General features: G+C 44.0%; 1 protein-coding gene across 1 annotated transcript in view; it reads right to left on the reverse strand.

Annotated features, from left to right (window-relative positions):
• Positions 1-6696: 6696 nt before the first annotated feature.
• Positions 6697-21451, reverse strand: part of LOC141172979 (uncharacterized) — a 35236-nt gene continuing 20481 nt past the window's right edge. The window contains exons 4-5 of the mRNA XM_073657591.1: positions 11463-11603; positions 6697-6953 (exon numbers count right to left, since the gene is read on the reverse strand). Of these exons, the coding sequence (XP_073513692.1) occupies positions 6697-6953; positions 11463-11603 (398 nt within the window). The remainder of the gene's footprint in view (positions 6954-11462; positions 11604-21451) is intronic.

The raw sequence follows: 21451 nt of genomic DNA on the forward strand, positions 1-21451 counted from the left end.
GCATAAGCAAATACTATGGGAGAACCACTCCCCAATAATGGGACTAATGTTTGTAATATACTGTACTGCATGGCTCTTGTAAGGGGCATTGCAAGTTGCTCCGTCCTAATTTTTGGAAGCTTTTGCTTGGAAGGCATAAGAAAATACTATGGGAGACCCACTCCCTAATAATGGGACTAATGTTTGTAATATGCTGCACTGCATGGCTCTTGTAAAGGGAATTGCAAGTTGCTCCGTCCTAATTTTTGGAAGCTTTTGCTTGGAAGGCATAAGCAAATACTATGGGAGACCCACTCCCCAATAATGGTAAAAATGTTGGTAATATGCTGTACTGTATGGCTCTTGTAAGTGGCATTAAAACCGTCTTGTTAAGCTACTGTGACCTCCACGTCTCTTCAAAGGGGCATTAAAAGCGTCTTCTTAAGCCACTCTGAGCTCCACAGCTCTTCCAAGGGGCATTGAAATGTTTTTTTTAATTACCTCTAATCTCCACAACTCTTCCAACGGGCATTGCATTTCCTCCTAATTTTAGTCAGCTTTTGCTTTTCAATGCAAAGGTGAAAACTAAGGGAGACACACTCCCCAATAATGGGTAAAAGGTTTTTAGTACGCTGTAATCCTCCTCTGTTTCAAGGGGTGTTGCAGTTCCTCATAATTTTTGGAAAGCCTTCCATTAACTGCTTAGGCCATCAGTGCACAGGAGACCCAGTTGCTATAAATGGAAAAAAAGGTTTAGTTAAGGCCCTCTGACCTCTATGTCATTTCCAAGGGGCATTGGAGTGCCTCAAAATTTTTGGTAGGCATTGCACTCACTGTATGCCTTATAACTGTGTAGCCAAACCGCTCCTTTTGTTACAGAAACATATCCTACAAGACATGTGTGGTTGACTGGCCTGATATTGATGTGAATGGTCCCTGTTCCTCCTGCTCTTTCTCCTTTGCCACTACCTCATCCTTCATTTATCACCTGAAGCTTTGTTTTAACGGGAGTCATAGAACTTGGATAGTAGCAGGAAAACATCCAGCAATCCTCGGAGGAGGTAGGATATGCGCCAAAACGCTGACCACCTCAGGCCTAGCCACTACTACATACATGCGCTTGCATTCCTTGAAAACAAAGCAGATGCTAACTTCTATCATCCTCATCATGCTCCTCACCTTGGCACTCTCAACTTCCCTGATGGAGATGCCAGGGCCCACTGGAGGAGTCTGGTTCTCTGGTGGGCTCGTCCAATGCTGCCCTAAAGCAGGCCGGGCTAAGAAAAGTGTGTGGGGGGATGTTCCAAGGAGAAATAGGGGCGACTGGGGACCGAGTATGGACACCCAGCCGCCCCCTGGCGGCTGGGGACCGAGTGTGGACACCCCGCCGCCGGGCGGCTGGGGATTGAGTATGGATTCCAGGCCGCCAACGCAGCCATGTCGGGGTGGCCAGATTCTGCTTCCACATGCCTAAAATGCCCATTTTCAAGTGCAAGCAAGCAGTATGGTATTGCAGCCTAGGGGTGGGTGGGTGGCAGGCTGCATACTTGCGCTTGCATTGCAAGGAATGGAAGAGGTACAATTGAACACTGCCCTGGGACAAGGACTTGAACAGGGATAGTTGCAAGTCTGCAATGAGAGGTGCATGGTGGGAGGCATCTTCGCATGTACCATAAACAGGGGTTTGGCATGCACACACTACAGCGGAATAGGCTGTCCTTCCCACTAAATGCACTGGGGAGGGCACAGGTAATGTTTTGGTATGCACGTTTAATCTTTTGTATAAGGCATACCGGGACAAATAGGGGCGGCTGGGGACTGAGTATGGATACCTCTCTGCTGAAGCAGACATGAGGTAGTGGCCAGCTTCGGCCTCCTCCAAACTAGAAGGCCCCATTTCAAGTGCAAGCTAGCAGTATGGCATTGCAGCATGGTGGTGGGTGGGTGGCAGGCTTCACACTTACGCTTGCATTAAAAGAAAACAAAGCAGATGCTAACTTCTATCATCATCATCATGCTCCTCACCTTTGCACTCTCAACACCCCGGATGGAGAAGCCAGGGCCCACCGGAGGAGTATGGTTCTCTGGTGGGCTCGTCCAATGCTGCCCTAAAGCAGGCCGGGCTAAGAAAAGTGTGTGGGAGGATGTTCCAAGGAGAAATAAGCGCGACTGGGGACCGTTTATGGACACCCGACTGCCCCCAGGCAGCTGGGGACCGTGTGTGGACACCCGGCCGCGGGACGGCTGGGGACCGAGTATGGACACCCGGCTGCCCCCTGGCGGCTGGGGACTGAGTGTGGACACCCCGCCGACGGGCGGCTGGGGACTGAGTATGGGTTCAAGGTCGCCAACGCAGACATGACGTGGTGGCCAGATTCCGCCTCCACATGCCTAAATGGCCCAATTTCAAGTGCAAGCAAGCAAGCAGTATGGTATTGTAGCCTGGGGGTGGGTGGGTAGCAGGCTGCACACTTACGCTTGCATTCCAAGAAAACAAAGCAGATGCTAACTTGTATTATCACCATCATGGTCCTCACCTTGGCACTCTCAACTCCCCTGATGGAGAAGCCAGGGCCCACTGGAGGAGTCTGGTTCTCTGGTGGGCTCATCCAATGCTGCCCTAAAGCAGGCCGGGCTAAGAAAAGTGTGTGGGGGGGATGTTCTAAGGAGAATTAGGGGCGGCTGGTGACCGAGTGTGGATTCCAGGCCGCCAACGCAGCCATGACGTGGTGGCCAGATTCTACCTCCACATGCCTAAAAGGCCCAATTTCAAGTGCAAGCGGTATGGTATTGCAGCCGGGGGGTGGGTGGGTGGTTGGCTGCATATTTGCACTTGCATTGCAAGGAATGGGGGAGGTACAATTGAACACTGCCCTGGGACAAGAACTTTCACGGGGATAGTTGCAAGTCTGCATCTTCTGATGCGGCAATGATCACTTCTGATGGGCACACTTTTAGGCAGTGACCTGGGAGTCAGAGCTGTTTCCATCGGTCTTCCCCATGCTGTTCCCATGTCTTTTCAGCACTGTATGCATGTGTCACACAACACATGGCCAGATAAGGTTGTAAAATGTTAAAATGACATTTCCCAGTGAATGCATTTGTCCCGGTTGAAAGCAATACAAAAGTGCAAAAACGCATAAAAAATGCTACTTGTGAACATAGCGCAAGGTGTGGAGGAGTATTGTTTGGGGGGTTATTTATTTTACCTTATACACAAGTCTATACCCTGAAAAGGATGTTCCTTAACATATTTCACAGGAAAGTAGTTTCAGTTTCGTTTCTGAACATTTTATTGTGAGCCCTTAAAAGTGGCTTAATACCTCTGACCACGTTGTTGACAGCAGTAACCTGGGGGTCAGAAATGCTTCCTGAGGCGATCCCCATGCTGTCCCATGTCATTTGAGCACTGTCACTATCGTTTTGGGCACTTGTTAGGCTTTTAAAAGACTGCCGGGGGTCCCGCCGCAAAAATGCTCGGGTCTCCCATAAACTAACATTGGGCTCATTGCTCGCGTCGAGCACCCGAGTATCACAGTGAGCTCGGCCCAAGTTTCCAGCACCCGAGCATTTTAGTGCTCGCTCAACACTTGTAACAATTTGTAGAGAGAAGATATAAAGTTACCTTTCAGCTATGGAGATATAATAGGTCCGTAATGGAGCTGGATGCTAAAAAACAGTGGGAAATATATTGAACCCTGCGTAGTCTGATCCTGCAGTCACTCTCTTTTCCATCTATCTCCAGTTTAATTTTTACTCAGATCTATGGAATTGGTAACAATTTGTAGAGCGCAGACATAAAGTTGCCTTTCAGCTATGGAGACATAATAGGTCTGTAATGATACTAAAGACAGCGGGAAATATATTGAATTTATTGTAAAATTAAGCTATTTTTTATTTCACTCCATCACTCCATAACCTTTAGGTTAATTTGGGATTAAGATTGTAGATCCTCATGGTGCTGGATCTGATATGAATGGTGACAATTGCTGTATAATATGCTGATGCCATGTTCATAAATAATGAATAGTTTTCCCATACATTGAAGAAAGAAGAAATTCAAATAAGCGCAGGAAATTAATATCATGCTAAAGTTTAGGCATAGGATAGGTTTATTGGGTTAATCAAGTTCACTTATAGTTCACTCCTACCCCCACCCCAAATAAAAGACAATGGAGACACAAATATGGATGCTATCAAGATTAATTTATTTACAGGTTTTTTTGCACATTCACATCACACACATCTCCCAATACGCCTATTCGGAGATTGGAGAAAAAAGCCCCATGGGCATATTTTCTTTAAAAAGGTATTAGTTGCTTCTACACATTCTTTAAGGTGATCATTGCCACTGCAAATATAGTCCAGAGTCACTGCCACTGCAAACATGGTCCAGAATCACTGCCACTGCAAACATGGTCCAGAATCACTGCCACTGCAAACATGGTCCAGAGACACTGCCACTGCAAACATGGTCCAGAGACACTGCCACTGCAAACATGGTCCAGGGACACTGCCACTGCAAACATGGTCCAGAGACACTGCCACTGCAAACATGGTCCAGAGACACTGCCACTGCAAACATGGTCAAGAGAAACTGCCACTGCAAACATGGTCCAGAGTCACTGGCACAGCAAACATGGTCCACAGACACTGCCACTGCAAACATGGGCAAGAGTCACTGCCACTGCAAACATGGTCCAGAGTCACAGCTACTTCAAACATGGTCCAGAGACACTGCCACTGCAAACAAGGTCCACAGTCACTGCCACTGCAAACATGGTTCAGAGTCACTGAAACTACAAAAATGGTCTAGAGTCTACATTGCACTATTTCAATTTCCAGATGTTCTACCTATTGTGCTTGCAGAATGACCACAAAGACGAACCACCCATTCAAAAAAAGAATGAGTTGCTAGTTACATAAAATGACAATGGGGATAGTTCATGGACCTATAAGACTTGTATGTGCACTAAAAGCAGTTTCAACATGTTGTGGTTAATGAGGGAACAATACCATTCTTTTCTACAGGCATTAACGAGTTAAAGATGTTGTCTAGTCTAAAGATATTGATGACCTACCACTAGGAGAGATCATCAATATCATATTGGTGGGAGTCCAATATCAGGTACTTCCACCAATCAGCTGAAAACCACCCCAGAGACAGTGAAATATAAACACATGGAAGGAAGCTGCAAAGCACAGCTTTATTCGATGTGTAGCAGACACTACTTGGAACTACAGAACAGGTTTATTCAAAAGAGTAGGAGCTGTTCTGCAGTACCAAGCAGTGGCTGCTTCACATTGAATTAAGCTACGCTTTGCAGCTCCCTATCATGTATGTACATTTAGCTGCAGCCACAGCTGTTTTTAGATAATTGGTGGGGGTGTACATTGTTGGCCTCCCACCAATATGATATTGATTACCTCTCTATAGAAGAGGTCATCAATATCTTAAGACTGGACAACCAGGCAATCACTTTAAAGGGTTGTCCAATATTTTTTTACTTCTGTAGCACAATGTGCATCTGTCTCACAGCTGTCATGTTCCTGGACTTGATCCCTTGAGCTTGTGTTCTGTGGTCAGCTTCTCTTTTTGCTGATCCACAGGAAACACATTTTTTCTCTTGGTATTTGGGTTCTATTTTCTGGTTGCAGTCTATCTAGCTGAACACAGGTGTTTTTAATTGCCTGCCTATCACCTTTTGGGTGCAGCTACATATTCTGCCTCCCTGCTGGCTTTTCCTGCTGATGACAGATTCATTTGGATGTTCTGACATTCTGTTTATGTTTGGAGCCAGTCTGTGAAACTCCAGCTAAGGATTTTCGCTTTTTTGTTTCGTTGCTATACTTTGCACCTATCTTTCGTTTATCTTGTAGGAAGTAAACAGTATATTTGTTAACAATAATTGCTTTATTCTTTTTTTTTGTATTTAGTTATTTACTTTACTCACTCTAACATCTTTCCTTTATTCAGCACACCTCTCCTCTTGTAGGTAATTCACACTCTACTCTGCCCTCTGGTTCTTTAGGAAGCACGGTGGCCTTTTTGGCAGTTAGGTCCAAGTTGCCATCCCCTAGTCGGTGATTAAGGCTATCTCTGCACCCACAGGCACCCCTAAGGACTGCATAGTCAGCATATCAAGTCTGTACAGGAACTGGCAGGGTCAGTTGCAGTTTGTTTAGTGTATAACTTATTTTTTCGAGTTCGTTGCTACACAGGCATAACATCAGCTTCCTGCTTGTTGGGGAGCAGTGTGCTCCTGAAGATTCATATCCAGAGCCTTGGTCACACCACTGGCCCGAACTGTGCACTCTTCCATTCTGCAAGCAGAGGCAGATTTGTCTCTGCGGCATAGGAAAAGCCCAAGGGGACCATAGGTGGTTGGTGATCCAATGATTCAACCAGCTTCAGAACTGTGCTTTCAAGCTTTATAAAAACGTTCTTGCAAGTGAGGTTTTCTAATCTAGGAAACTAACCAATCGGAGTGTCCGACAACCTAGAGATGAAGCATTAGACAAAAAAATTCAATATTCCTCCATATGATTTTTCATAACAGGTAATTTTTCAATTTTACAACCTCCATAAGATAATGCATAGAATATAATTATTTTTCAATACTTTAGTGGCTTTTTATTTCTCGTAACCGCGATGTATGAAGTTTTATATGAAGTGAATACACATTAAGAGAAGCGTTCTTCTCGTTGTATGTCGCTTTAGATTAACAATAGCAAAATGAAAAAGAAGAAAACCGCCAATAGTGAGACGCTGCAGTGATTGTTCCCACTGCTTGCCATTGTGGTTGTGGTAGTACAAGTCCCACTTGTTGTAGTATTACTATTAGTAAGCATTCCCGTGGTGCACTGATACGTGATCTCTGTATGGACCTCATCAGATGTGAAGTTTAAGCTATTTTTAACACAGTAGCCACTTGAGACACATCCACGAACCATGCTAAGCGTAGTCTGGACGCCTGTAAAAAAGTAGAGAGAAAGGATTTTATTGTAAATATATAAAATAAATTTGATTAGATAGATATATAGTCCCTGTGATGTCATGTGTCTATTTCACCACAATGTAATAATGCCTATGAATTAGAAGGACTAGAGATGCTGCAGGTGGTAAGAAGTTCTTAGTGCTTTGGCTTGGTGGCTGTGGACTACCAATGGGGAAACCAGACCAGAATTTTGCGAATATGTTTACTCAATAAAAATAGACAGCAGCAATTGGTGAAACGCTAAGGCAGGGATGTCAAGCTCAAATACAAAGAAGGCCAAAATTAAAAGCTTTAACGAAGTCGATGACCAACCTTGATATTTATTAAAAAAAATGTCTACAATTAAGGAAGTTTTTCCTTATCAAATATAATGATGAAACTTTTTCATATGAAAATAAACTCAAAGGGCTTGTCTCAAGAACAAAGTGCATTTTATGGAGACTAATCACAGTATAATAAGTACAATGGACCCCACATAGTCCTCCATACAGAATAATGGGCCTCTCACAGTCCTCCGTACAGAATAATGGCCTCACATAGTCCTCCGTACAGTATAATGGCCCTGCACAGTCCTCCTTACAGTATAATGGGCCCCACATAGTCCTCCGTACAGTATAATGGCCCCGCACAGTCCTCCATACAGAATAATGGCCCCACATAGTCCTCCATACAGTATAATGGGCACCACATAGTCCTCCATATAGAATAATGCCTCCACATAGTCCTCCATACAGTATAATGGGCTCCACATAGTCCTCCATACAGTATAATGGGCCTCACATATTCTTCCATACAGTATAATTGGCCCCACATAATCCTGCATACAGTATAATGGGCCCCATATAGTCCTCCATACAGTATAATGGGCCCCACATAGTCCTCCATACAGTATAATTGGCCCCCCATAATCCTCCATACAGTATAATGGGCCCACATACAGTGGGTACAGAAAGTATTCAGACCCTTTTAAATTTTTCACTCTTTGTTTCATTGCAGCCATTTGGTAAATTCTAAAAAGTTCATTTTTTTTCTCATTAATGTACACTCTGCGCCCCATCTTGACTGAAAAAAACAGAAATGTAGAAATTTTTGCAAATTTATTAAAAAAGAAAACTGAAATGTCACATGGTCATAAGTATTCAGACCCCTTGCTCAGACATTCATATTTAAGTCATATGCTGACCATTTCCTTGTGATCCTCCTTGAGATGGTTCTACTCCTTCATTGGAGTCCAGTGGTGTTTAAATAAACTGATAGGACTTGATTTGGAAAGGCACACACCTGTCTATATAAGACCTCACAGCTCACAGTGCATGTCAGACCAAATGAGAATCATGAGCTCAAAGGAACTGACCAAGGAGCTCAGAGACAGAATTGTGGGAAGGCACAGATCTGGCCAAGGTTACAAAGGAATTTCTCCATTACTCAAGGTTCCTAAGAGCACAGTGGCCGCCATAATCCTTAAATGGAAGAAGTTTGGGACCACCGAGAAGCCTTCCTAGACCTGTCTGTCCAGCCAAACTGAGCAATCGTGGGAGAAGAGCCTTGGTGAGAGAGGTAAAGAAGAACCCCAAGAGCACTGTGACTGAGCTCCAGAGATGCAGTAGGGAGATGGGAGAAAGTTCCACCAAATCAACTATCACTGCAGCCCTCCACCAGTCTCGCCTTTATGGCAGAGTGGCCCGACGGAAACCTCTCCTCAGTGCAAGACATATGAAAGCCCACATAAAGTTTGCTCAAAAACACATAAAGGACCCCCAGACTATGAGAAATAAAATTCTCTGGTCTGATGAGACGAAGATAGAACTTTTTGGAGACAATTCTAAGCGGTATGTGTGGAGAAAACCAGGCACTGCTCATCACCTGCCCAATACAATCCCAATAGTGAAACATGGTGGTGGCAGCATCATGCTATGGGGGTGTTTTTCAGCCGCAGGGACAGGACGACTGGTTGCAATTGAAGAAAACATGAATGCGGCCAAGTACAAAGATATCCTGGATGAAAACCTCTTCCAGAGTGCTCTGGACCTCAGACTTGGCTGAAGTTTCACCTTCCAACAAGACAATGACCCTAAGCAGTGGATCCCCAAATCCAGGTGTGAAAAACTTGTTGCATCATTCCCAAGAAGACTCATGGCTGTACTAGCTCAAAAGGGGGCTTCTACTCAATACTGAGCAAAGGGTCTGAATACTTATGACCATGTGATATTTCAGTTTTTCTTTTTTGATAAATTTGCAAAAATTTCTACATTTCTGTTTTTTTTCAGTCAAGATGGGGTGCAGAGTGTACTTTATTGAGAAAAAAATGAATTTTTTAGAATTTACCAAATAGCTGCAAAGAAACAAAGAGTGAAAAATTTAAATGGGTCTGAATACTTTCCGTACCCACTGTAGTCCTCCATACAGTATAATGGGCCCCACATAGTCCTCCATTCAGTATAATGGCCCCACATAGTGCTCCATACAGAATAATGACCCCATGTAGTCCTTCATACTGTATAATGGCCCCACATAGTCCTCTATACAGTATAATGGCCCCACATAGTCCTCCATACAGTATAATGGCCCCACATAGTCCTCCATACAGTATAATGGGCCTCACATAGTCCTCCATACAGTATAATGGGCCTCACATAGTCCTCCATACAGTATAATGGGCTCCACATAGTCGTTCATACAGTATAATGGCCCCACATAGTCCTCCATACAGAATAATGGCCCCAAATAGTCCTCCATACAGTATAAGGGACCCACATAGTGCTCCATGATTTGGCCCACAGACCAGGGTTTGACTTGTGTGCTCTAAGGGGTTGCAACTGAACTTTCTTGAAAAAATATCCAATGACATAATGATTGAGTCACCAGACAGCCGAAGACAATCACATGCTTCAGGTGACCAAAGAATTGGATGAAATTGCATCCTGACCTGCTGGTGACCATCCAGGATTTAAAGAAAAAAAGAAATATCAATACTGATAGAAGAGATATTAAATAGAAAGATAAATCAATAGATAGATAGAGAATAGATAATAGATAGATAATAGATATTAGATAGATAATGATAGATAATAGATAATAGATAGATATAGATAGATAATATATATATATAATAGATAGATAAGAGCTAGATAATAGATAATAAATAGATAGATAATAGAGATATAATAGATAATTAATAGATAATGAATAGATAATAGATAGATAATAAATTGATAATAGATATATAGATGATAGATAATTGATAGGTAATAGATAATAGATAGATAATAGATGATATATAGATAATAGATAGATAATCGATAATAGATTGATACTAGATATATAGATTATAGATAATTGATAATGGATAATAGATAGATAATAGATAAAAGATAGATAGATAATAGATAATAAAAAGATACTAGATAATAGATAGATAGATAATAGATAGATAGATAATAGATAATACATAGATTATAGATAGATAATAGATAGATAATAGATACATGATAGATAATAGATAGATAATAGATAGATGATAGATAATAGATAGATAATAGATAGATAATATATAGATAATATATAATGGAAAGATAGTAGATAGATAATAGATAATAGATAGATAATAAATAGATGATAGATAGATAATTGATAATAGATAGATACTAGATAGATACTAGATATATAGATGATAGATAATTGATAATAGATAATAGCGAGATAATAGATAATAGAGAGATAATAGATAGATAATAGATAGATAGATAATAAATAATAGATAGATACTAGATAATAGATAGATAAATAACAGATAGATAGATAATAGATAGATAATAGATAGATGATAGATAGATAATAGATAATAGATAAATAATAGATAGATAATAGATAACAGATAGATAGGTAATAGAAAATAGATAGATTATAGATAGATTATAGATAGATAATAGACAATAGATAGATAACAGATAATAGAAAGATAGATATTAGATAACAGATATATAATATATAGATGATAGATAATAGATTGATGATAGATAATAGAAAGGTGATAGATAATAGATAGATAATAGATAGATAATATATAGATAATATATAATAGATAGATAATAGATAGATGATAGATAGATGATAGATAGATGATAGATAATAGATAGATAATAGATAGATAATAGATAATAGATAGATAATAGATAGATGATAGATAGATAATAGATAGATGATAGATAATAGATAGATGATAGATAGATAATAGATAGATGATAGATGATAGATAGATAATAGATAGATGATAGATAGATAATAGATAGATGATAGATAGATAATAGATAATAGATAGATAATAGATAGATAATAGATAATATATATATATAATATATAGATAATATATAATAGATATATAATAGATAGATAATAGATAATAGATAATTGATAGATAATAGATAGATAATAAATAATAGATAATAGATAGATAATAGATAGGTAATAGATAGATATTCTCATTACCTATTGTATCCTTCGTAGACATGAGGAGACACATGGTCTCATCTCCGGTACAGTTCATAATCTGATCGGCACCACAGGCATCACCAGATAGAGTACACTTGGAACAGATCACTCCATTAATCGTCGAATTCGAACTTGGAACTTTTACAATCGGGAGTGAAAGAAAAAAAAGATAAACAGCAGGAAATGGATACAGAAGCCAAATAGTATTTATTAAAGGAAAACACCCTGAAGGCAACTGATACATTGTTGCGTAATGTCTAATTTAGGAGATTACTAGTGTTGAGCGAGCACTAAAATGCTCGGGTGCTCGATGCTCGGGCCGAGCTCACTGTGATACTCGGGTGCTTGACCCGAGCAACAAGCCCAATGTTAGTCTATGGGAGACCAGAGCATTTTTGCGGCGGCACCCCCGGCAGTCTGTAGAAAGCCTAAAAAGTGCCCAAAACGATAGTGACAGTGTTCAAATGACATGGGGACAGCATGGGGATCGCCCCAGGAAGCATTTCTGACTCCCAGGTCACTGCTGTCAACAATGTGGTCAGAGGTATTAAGCCACTTTTAAGGGCTCACAATAAAACGTTCAAAAACGAAACTGAAACGGTTTTCCTGTGAAATATGTTAAGGAACTTCCTTTCCAGGGTAAAGACTTGTGTATAAGGTAAAAGAAATAACCAAAAACAAAAATATTCCTCCACACCATGGGCTATGTTCACAAGTAGCATTTTTTATGCTTTTTTGCACTTTTGTATTGCTTTCAACCGTGACAAATGCATTCACCGGGAAATGTCATTTTTACATTTTACAATCTTATCTGGCCATGTGCTGTGTGACACATGCATACAGTGCTGAAAAGACATGGGAACAGCATGGGGAAGACCCCTGGAAGCATCTCTGACACCCAGGTCACTGCCTAAAAGTGTGCCCATCAGAAGTGATCCTTGCCGCATCAGATGATGCAGACTTGCAACTATCCCCGTGCAAGTCCTTGTCCCAGGGCAGTGTTCAATTGTACCTCCCCCAATACTTGCAATGCAAGCGAAAGTATGCAGCCTGCCACCCACCCACCCCCAGGCTGCAATACCATACTGGGGAGTTGAGAGTGCAAAGGTGAGGAGCAAGATGATGATGATATAAGTTAGCATCTTCTTTGTTTTCTTGGAATGCAAGCATAAGTGTGCAACCTGCCACCCACCCACCCCCAGGCTGCAATACCATACTGCTAGCTTGCACTTGAAATGGGGGCTTTTAGTTTGGAGGAGGCCGAAGCTGGCCAATACATCATGGCTGCTTAGGCAGCGAGGTATCCATACTCAGTCCCCAGCCGCCCGGCGGCCAGGTGTCCACGCTCTGTCCCCAGCTGCAAGGGGGCGGCCGGGTGTCCATACTCAGTCCCCAGCTGCCCCACGGCCGGGTGTCCACACATGGTCTCCAGCCGCCTGGGGGCAGCCGGGTGTCCATAAACGGTTCCCAGCCGCCCTTATTTCTCCTGTGAACATCCCCCCCACACTTTTCTTAGCCTGGCCTGCTTTAGGGCAGCATTGGACGAGCCCACCAGAGAACCAGACTCCTCCGGTGGGCCCTGGCTTCTCCATCAGGGGAGTTGAGAGTGCAAAGGTGTGGAGCATGATGATGATGATAGAAGTTAGCATCTGCTTTGTTTTCTTGGAATGCAAACATAAGTTTGCAACCTGCCACCCACTCACCCAGAGGCTGCAATACCATACTGCTAGCTTGCACTTGAAATGGGGGCTTTTAGTTTGGAGGAGGCCGAAGCGGGCCAATACATCATGGCTGCTTATGCAGCGAGGTATCCACACTCAGTCCCCAGCCGCCCGGCGGCCGGGTGTCCACGCTCGGTCCCCAGCAGCCAGGGGGCGACGGGTGTCCATACTCAGTCCCCAGCCGCCCCGCGGCCGGGTGTCCACACATGGTCTCCAGCTGCCCGGGGGCAGCCGGGTGTCCATAAACGGTTCCCAGCTGCCCTTATTTCTCCTATGAGCTTCCCTCACACTTTTCTTAGCCTGGCCTGCTTTAGGGCAGCATTGGACGAGCCCACCAGAGAACCAGTCTCCTCCGGTGGGCCCTGGCTTCTCCATCAGGGGAGTTGAGAGTGCAAAGGTGTGGAGCATGATGATGATGATAGAATTTAGCATCTGCTTTGTTTTCTTGGAATGCAAACATAAGTGTGCAACCTGCCACCCACCCACCCCCAGGCTGCAATACTATACTGCTAGCTTGCACTTGAAATGGGGCCTTTTAGTTTGGAGGTGGCCGAAGCTGGCCACTACCTCATGGCTGCTTCGGCAGCGAGGTATCCATACTCAGTCCCCAGTCGCCCGGCGGCCGGGTGTCCACGCTCGGTCCCCAGATGCCGGGGGGCGGCTGGGTGTTCATACTCGGTCCCCAGCTGCCTGTGGGCGGCCGGGTGTCCATAAACGGTCCCCAGCTGCCCCTGTTTTTCCTGGGAACTTGCCCCACACTTTTCTTAGCCTGGCCTGCTTTAGGGCAGCATTGGACGAGCCCACCAGAGAACCAGACTCCTCTGGTGGGCCCTGAGTTCTCCATCAGGGGAGTTGAGAGTGCGAAGGTGAGGAGATGATGATGATGATAGAAGTTAGCATCTGCTTTGTTTTCTTGGAATACAAGCGCATGTATGTAGTAGCGGCTAGGCCTGAGGTGGTCAGCGTTTTGGCGCATAACCTACCTCCTCCGAGGATTGCTGTTTGTTTTCCTGCTACTATCCCAGTTCTATGACTCCCGTTAAAACAAAGCTTCAGGTGATGAATGATGGATGAAGTGGTGGCAAAGGAGAAAGAGCAGGAGGAACAGGGACCATTCACATCAATATCAGGCCAGTCAACCACACATGTCTTTTAGGATATGTTTCTGTACCAAAAGGAGCAGTTGGGCTACACAGTTAAACACAGTTAAAGGGCATACAGTGAGTGCAATGCCTACCAAAATTTCGAGGCACTCCAATGCCCCTTGGAAGTGACATGGAGGTCAGAGGGCCTTAACTAAACAATTTTTTCCATTTACAGCAACTGGGTCTCCTGTGCACTGTTGGCCTAAGCAGTGAATGGAAGGCTTTCCAAAAATTATGAGGAACTGCAATGCCCATTGAAACAGACATGGATTACAGCATACTAAAAACCTTCTACCCATTATTGGGGAGTGGGTCTCCCTTATTGCTCGGCTATGCATTGAAAAGCGAAAGCTGACTAAAATTAGGAGGAAATGCAATGCCCGTTGGAAGAGTCGAAGAGGTTAGAGATAATTAAAAACAACATTTCAATGCCCCTTGGAAGAGCTGTGGAGTTCAGAGTCATTTAACAAGACGCTTTTAATGCCCCTTGGAAGAGATGTAGAGGTCGCAGTAGCTTAACAAGACGGTTTTAATGCCCCTTGGAAAAGTGGTGGAGGTCGCAGTAGCTTAACAAGACGATTTTAATACCCCTTGGAAGAGACGTGGAGGTTGCAGTAGCTTAACAAGATGGTTTTAATGCCCCTTGGAAGAGACATGGAGGTCGCAGAAGCTTAACAAGACGGTTTTAATGCCCCTTAGAAAAGTGGTGGAGGTCGCATTAGCTTAACAAAACGGTTTTATTGCCCCTTGGAAGAGACGTGGAGGTTGCAGTAGCTTAACAAGACGGTTTTAATGCCCCTTGGAAAACACGAGGAGGTCGCAGTAGCTTAACAAGACGGTTTTAATGCCCCTTGGAAGAATGGTGGAGGTGGCAGTAGGTTAACAAGATGGTGTTAATGCCCCTTGGAAAAGTGGTGGAGGTCGCAGTAGCTTAAAAAAACGGTTTTAATGCCCCTTGGAAAAGACGTGGAGGTCGCAGTAGCTTAACAAGATGGTTTTAATGCACCTTGGAAGAGATGTGGAGGTCGCAGTAGCTTAACAAGACAGTATTAATGCCCCTTGGTAGAATGGTAGAGGTCACAGTAGCTTAACAAGATGGTTTTAATCCCCCTGGGAAAAGTGGTGGAGGTCGCATTAGCTTAACAATACGGTTTTATTGCCCCTTGAAATTGACTTGGAGGTCGCAGTAGCTTAACAAAAAGGTTTTAATGCCCCTTGGAAGAGACGTGGAGGTTGCAGTAGCTTAACAAGATGGTTTTAATGCCTCTTGGACGAGACGTGGAGGTCGCAGTAGCTTAACAAGACGGTTTTAATGCCCCTTGGAAAAGTAGTGGAGGTCGCAGCAGCTTAACAAGCCGGTTTTAATGCCCCTTGGAACAGTCGTGCAGATCGCAGTAGCTTAACAAGACGGTTTTAATGCCCCTTGGAATAGACTTGGAGGTCGCAGTAGCTTAACAAGACGGTTTTAATGCCCTTTGGAAGAGACATGTAGGTTACAATAGCTTAACAAGACAGTTTTAATGCCCCTTGGAAAAGTGGTGGAGATCGCAGTAGCTTAACAAGATGGTTTTATTGTCCCTTGGAAGAGACATGGAGGTCGCAGTAGCTTAACAAGACGGTTTTAATGCCCCTTGGAAGAATGGTGGATGTCGTAGTAGCTTTACAAGGTGGTTTTAATGCCTCTTGGAAATGTGGTGGAATGCGCAGTAGCTTAACAAGATGGTTTTAATGCCCCTTGGAAGAGACGTGGAAGTTGCAGTAGCTTAACAAGACGGTTTTAATGCTCCTTGGAGGAGACGTGGAGGTTGCAGTAGCTTAACAAGATAGTTTTAGTGCCCCTTGGAAGAGACGTGGAGGTCGCAGTAGCTTAACAAGATGGTTTTAATGCCCCATGGAAGAGACGTGGAGGTCGCAGTAGCTTAAAAAGACAGTTTTAATGCCCCTTGGAAGAGACGTTGAGGTCGCAGTAGTTTAACAAGATGGTTTCAATGCCCCTTGGAAGAGACATGGATGTTGCAGTAGCTTTACAAGATGGTTTTCAAGACTTTTGGAAGAGACGTGGAGGTCGCAGTAGCTTAACAAGACGGTTTTAAAGCCCCTTGGAAAAGTGATGGAGGTCGCAGTAGTTTGACAACATGGTTTTAATGCCCCTTGGAAGAGAAGTGGAGGTCTCAGTAGCTTAACAAGACGGTTTTAATGCCCCATGGTAGAGACGTGGAGGTCACAGTAGCTTAACAAGACGGTTTTAATGCCCCTTGGAAGAATGGTGGAGGTCGCATTAGCTAAACAAGATGGTTTTAATGCCCCTTGGAAAAGTGGTGGAGGTCGCAGTAGCTTAACAAGATGGTTTTAATGCCCCTTGGAAGAGACGTGGAGGTTGCAGTAGTTTAAAAACACGGTTTTAATTCCCCTTGGAAGGGACGTGGAGGTCGCAGTAGCTTAACAAGATGCTTTTAATGCCCCTTGGAAGAGACGTGGAGGTGGCAATAGCTTAACAAGATGGTTTTAATGCCCAAAGAAAGAGACGTGGAGGTCGCAGTAGCTTAACCAGTTGGCTTTAATGCCCCTTGGAAGAGACATGGAGGTCGCCGTAGCTTAACAACTCAGTTTTAATGCCCCTTGGAAGAATGGTGGAGGTCGCAGTATCTTAACAAGACGGTTTTAATGCCCCTTGGAAAAATATTGATGGTCTCAGTAGCTTAACAAGACGGTTTTAATGCCCCTTGGAAGAGACGTGGAGGTTGCAGTAGCTTAAAGATACAGTTTTAATGCTCCTTGGAAGATCTGTGGAGTTCCGAGTGGTTTAACCAGACGGTTTTAATGCCCCTTGGAAGAGTGGTGGAAGTCGTAGCGGAATAAAAGGACAATATCGATGCGCCGTGAAAGAGACGTGGAGGTCGCAGTAGCTTTACAAGACGGTTTTAACGCCCCTTGGAATAGACGAGGAGGTGGCAGTAGTTTAACAAGACGGTTTTAACGCCCCTTGGAAGAGACGTGGAGGTCGCAGTAGCTAAACAAGACGGTTTTAATGTCCCTTGGAATAGACGAGGAGGTGGCAGTAGTTTAACAAGACGGTTTTAATGCCCCTTGGAAAAGTGGTGGAGGTCGCAATAGCTTAACAAGATGGTTTTAATGCCCCTTGGAAGAGACGTGGTGGTCGCATTGGCTTAGCAAGACGGTTTTAATGCCCTTTGGAAGAGACGTTGAGTTCGCAGAAGCTTAACAAGACGGTTTTAATGCCCCTTGGTAGAATGGTGGAGGTCACAGTAGCTTAACAAGACGGTTTTAATGCCCCTTGAAAAAGTTGTGGCGGTCTCAGTCACTTAACAAGACGTTTTTAATGCCCCTTGGAAGAGACGTGGAGGTTGCAGTAGCTTAACAAGACGGTTTTAATGCTCTTTGGAAGAGACGTGGAGGTTACAGTAGCTTAACAAGATGGTTTTAACGCCCTTTGGAAGAAACTTGGAGGTCGCAGTAGTTTAACGAGACGGTTTTAATGCCCATTGGAAAAGACGTAGAGGTTGCAGTAGCTTAAGAAGACGGTTTTAATGCCCCTTGGAAGAAAGGTGAAGGTCACAGTAGCTTAACTAGACGGCTTTAATGCTACTTCGTAAAGTGTTGGAGGTCTCAGTATCTTAATGATACGGTTTTAATGCCCCTTGGAAGAGACGTGGAGGTTGCAGTAGCTTAACAAGACTGTTTTAATTCCCCTTGGAAGAGACGTGGAAGTTGCAGTAGCTTAACTAGACGGTTTTAATGCTCCATTGAAGAGCTGTGGACTACCGAGTCGTTTAACCAGACGGTTTTAATGCCCCTTGGAAGAGTGGTGGAGGTCGCAGTGGAATAAAAAGACAATATCAATGCACCGTGGAAGAGAAGTGGAGGTCGCTGTAGCTTAATAAGACGGTTTTAATGCCCCTTTGTAGAGACGTGGAGGTCGCAGTAGATTAAAAAGATGGTTTTAATGCCCCTTGGAAGAGAAAGGTAGGTCGCAGTAGCTTAACAAGACAGTTGTAATGCCCCTTGGAAGAGACTTGGAGGTCGCAGTAGCTTAACTAGCCGGTTTTAATGCCCCTTGGAAAAGTGGAGGAGGTCGCAGTAGCTTAACAAGATGGTTTTAATGTCCCTTGAAAGAGCCGTGGAGGTCGTAGTAGCTTAACAAGATGGTTTTAATGCCCCTTTTAAGAGACGTGGAGGTCACAGTAGCTTAGCAAGACAGTTTTATTGCCCCTTGGAAGAATAGTGGAGGTCGCATTAGCTTAACAAGACTGTTTAAATGCCCCTTGGAAGAGACGTCGAGGTCGCAGTAGCTTAACAAGACGGTTTTAATGCCCCTTGGAAGTAAGGTGGAGGTCGCAGTATCTAAACAAGATGATTTTAATGCCCCTTGGAAAACTGGTGGAGGTCGCAGTATCTAAACAAGACGGTTATAATGCCCCTTGGAAGAGACGTGGGGGTTGCAGTAGCTTAACAAGACGGTATTAATGCTCCTTGGAAGAGACGTGGAGGTCGCAGTAGCTTAAGAAGATCCTTTTAATGCCCTTTGGAAAAGACGTGGAGGATGCAGTAGCTTAACAAGACGGTATTAATGCTCCTTGGAAGAGACGTGGAGGTCGCAGTAGCTTAACAAGACGCTTTTAATGCCCTTTGGAAGAGAGGTGGAGGTCTCAGTAGCTTAACAAGACGGTTTTAATGCCCATTGGAAGAGACGTGGAGGTCGCAGTAGTTTAACAAGACTGTTTAAATGCCCCTTGGAAGAGACGTGGAGGGCGCAGTAGCTCAACAAGATGATTTTAATGTCCCTTGGAAAAGTGGTGGAGGTCGTAGTAGCTTAACACGATGCTTTTAATGCCACTTGGAAGTGACAGGGAGGTCGCAGTAGTTTAACAAGACAGTTTTAACGCCCCTTGGAAGAGACGTGGGGTCGCAGTAGCTTTACTAGATGGTTTTAATGCCCCTTGGAAAAGTGGTGGAGGTCGCAGTAGCTTAACAAGATGGTTTTAATGCCCCATGGAAGAGCCGTGGAGGTCGCAGTAGCTTAACAAGATGGTTTTAATGCCCCTTGAAAGAGACGTGGAGGTCACAGTAGCTTAACAAGACGGTTTTATTGCCCCTTGGAAGAATAGTGTAGGTCGCAGTAGCTTAACAAGACTGTTTTAATGTCCCTTGGAAATGTGGTGAAGGTCTCAGTAGCATAACAAGATGGTTTTAATGGCCCTTGGAAGAGACGTGGAGGTTGCAGTATCTAAACAAGATGATTTTAATGCCCTTTGGAAAAGTGGTGGAGGTCGCAGAAGCTTAACATGACGATTTTAATGCCCCTTGGAAGAAACGTGGAGGTTGCAGTAGCTTAACAAGACGGTATTAATGCTCCTTGGAAGAGACGTGGAGGTCGCAGTAGCTTAAGAAGATGCTTTTAATGCCCTGTGGAAGAGACGTGGAGGATGCAGTAGCTTAAAAAGACGGTTTTAATGCCCCTTGGAAGAGACGTGGAGGTCGCAGTAGTTTAACAAGACGGTTTAAGTGAACCTTGGAAGAGACGTGGAGGTCGGAGTAGCTTAAAAAGACGGTTTTAATGCCTCTTGGAACAGACGTGGGGGTTGCAGTAGCTTAACAAGAATGTTTTAATGTCCCTTGGAAATGTGGTGGAGGTCTCAGTAGCTAACAAGACGGTTATAATGGCCCTTGGAAGAGACGTGGAGGTCGCAGTAGCATAACAAGACGCTTTTAATGCCCTTTGGAAGAGACGTGGAGGTCGCATTAGCTTAACAAGATGGTTTTAATGCCCATTGGAAGAGACATGGAGGTTGCAGTAGTTTAACAAGACTGTTTAAATGCCCCTTGGAAGAGACGTGGAGGTCGCAGTAGCTTAACAAGATGATTTTAATGCCCCTTGGAAAAGTGGTGGAGGTCGTGGTAGCTTAACAAGACGCTTTTAATGCCCCTTGGAAGAGACAGGGAGGTCGCAGTAGTTTAACAAGACAGTTTTAACGCCCCTTGGAAGAGACGTGGAGGTCGCAGTAGCTTAACTAGATGGTTTTAATGCCCCTTGGAAAAGTGTTGGAGGTCGCAGTAGCTTAACAAGATGCTTTTAATGCCCCATGGAAGTGCCGTGGAGGTCGCAGTAGCTTAACAAGATGGTTTTAATGCCCCTTGAAAGAGACGTGGAGGTCACAGTAGCTTAATAAGACGGTTTTAATGCCCCTTGGAAGAGACGTGGGGGATGCAGTAGCTTAACAAGACGGTATTAATGCTCCTTGGAAGAGACGTGGAGGTTGCAGTAGCTTAACAAGACGTTTTTAATGCCCCTTGGAAGAGACGTGGGGGTTGCAGTAGCTTAACAAGACGGTATTAATGCTCCTTGGAGGAGACGTGGAGGTCGCAGTAGCTTAAGAAGATGCTTTTAATGCCCTTTGGAAGAGACATGGAGGTTGCAGTAGCTTAAAAAGACGGTTTTAATGTCCCTTGCAAGAGACGTGGGGGTTGCAGTAGCTTAGCAAGATGATTTTAATGCCCCTTGGAAGAGACGTGGAGGACGCTGTAGCTTAACAAGACGCTTTTAATGCCCCTTGGAAGGGACGTGGAGGTCGCAGTAGCTTAACAAGATGGTTTTTTAGCCCTTTGGAAGAGACATGGAGGTCGCAGTAGTTTAACGAGATGGTTTTAATGCCCCTTGGAAGAGACGTATAGGTTGCAGTAGCTTAACAAGACTGTTTTAATGCCCATTGGAAGAATGGTGAAGGTCGCAGTAGCTTAACAAGACGGTTTCAATGCCCCTTCGTAAAGTGTTGGAGGTCTCAGTAGCTTAATGATACGGTTTTAATGCCCCTTGGAAGAGACGTGGAGGTTGCGGTAGCTTAACAAGACTGTTTTAATGCCCCTTGGAAGAGACGTGGAGGTTGCAGTAGCTTAAATAGACGGTTTTAATGCTCCTTAGAAGAGCTGTGGAGTAGACCGTAGTTTAACCAGACGGTTTTAATGCCCCTTGGAAGAGTGGTGGAGGTCGCAGTGGAATAAAAAGACAATATCAATGCACCGTGGAAGAGACGTGGATGTCGCAGTAGCTTAAAAAGACGGTTTTAATGCCCCTTTGAAGAGACGTGGAGGTCGCAGTAGCTTA

The sequence above is a fragment of the Phyllobates terribilis genome, unplaced genomic scaffold (genome assembly GCF_046119375.1).
Source record: "Phyllobates terribilis strain yellow unplaced genomic scaffold, ASM4611937v1 Scaffold_12__6_contigs__length_324123572, whole genome shotgun sequence".
NCBI lineage: Eukaryota > Metazoa > Chordata > Amphibia > Anura > Dendrobatidae > Phyllobates > Phyllobates terribilis.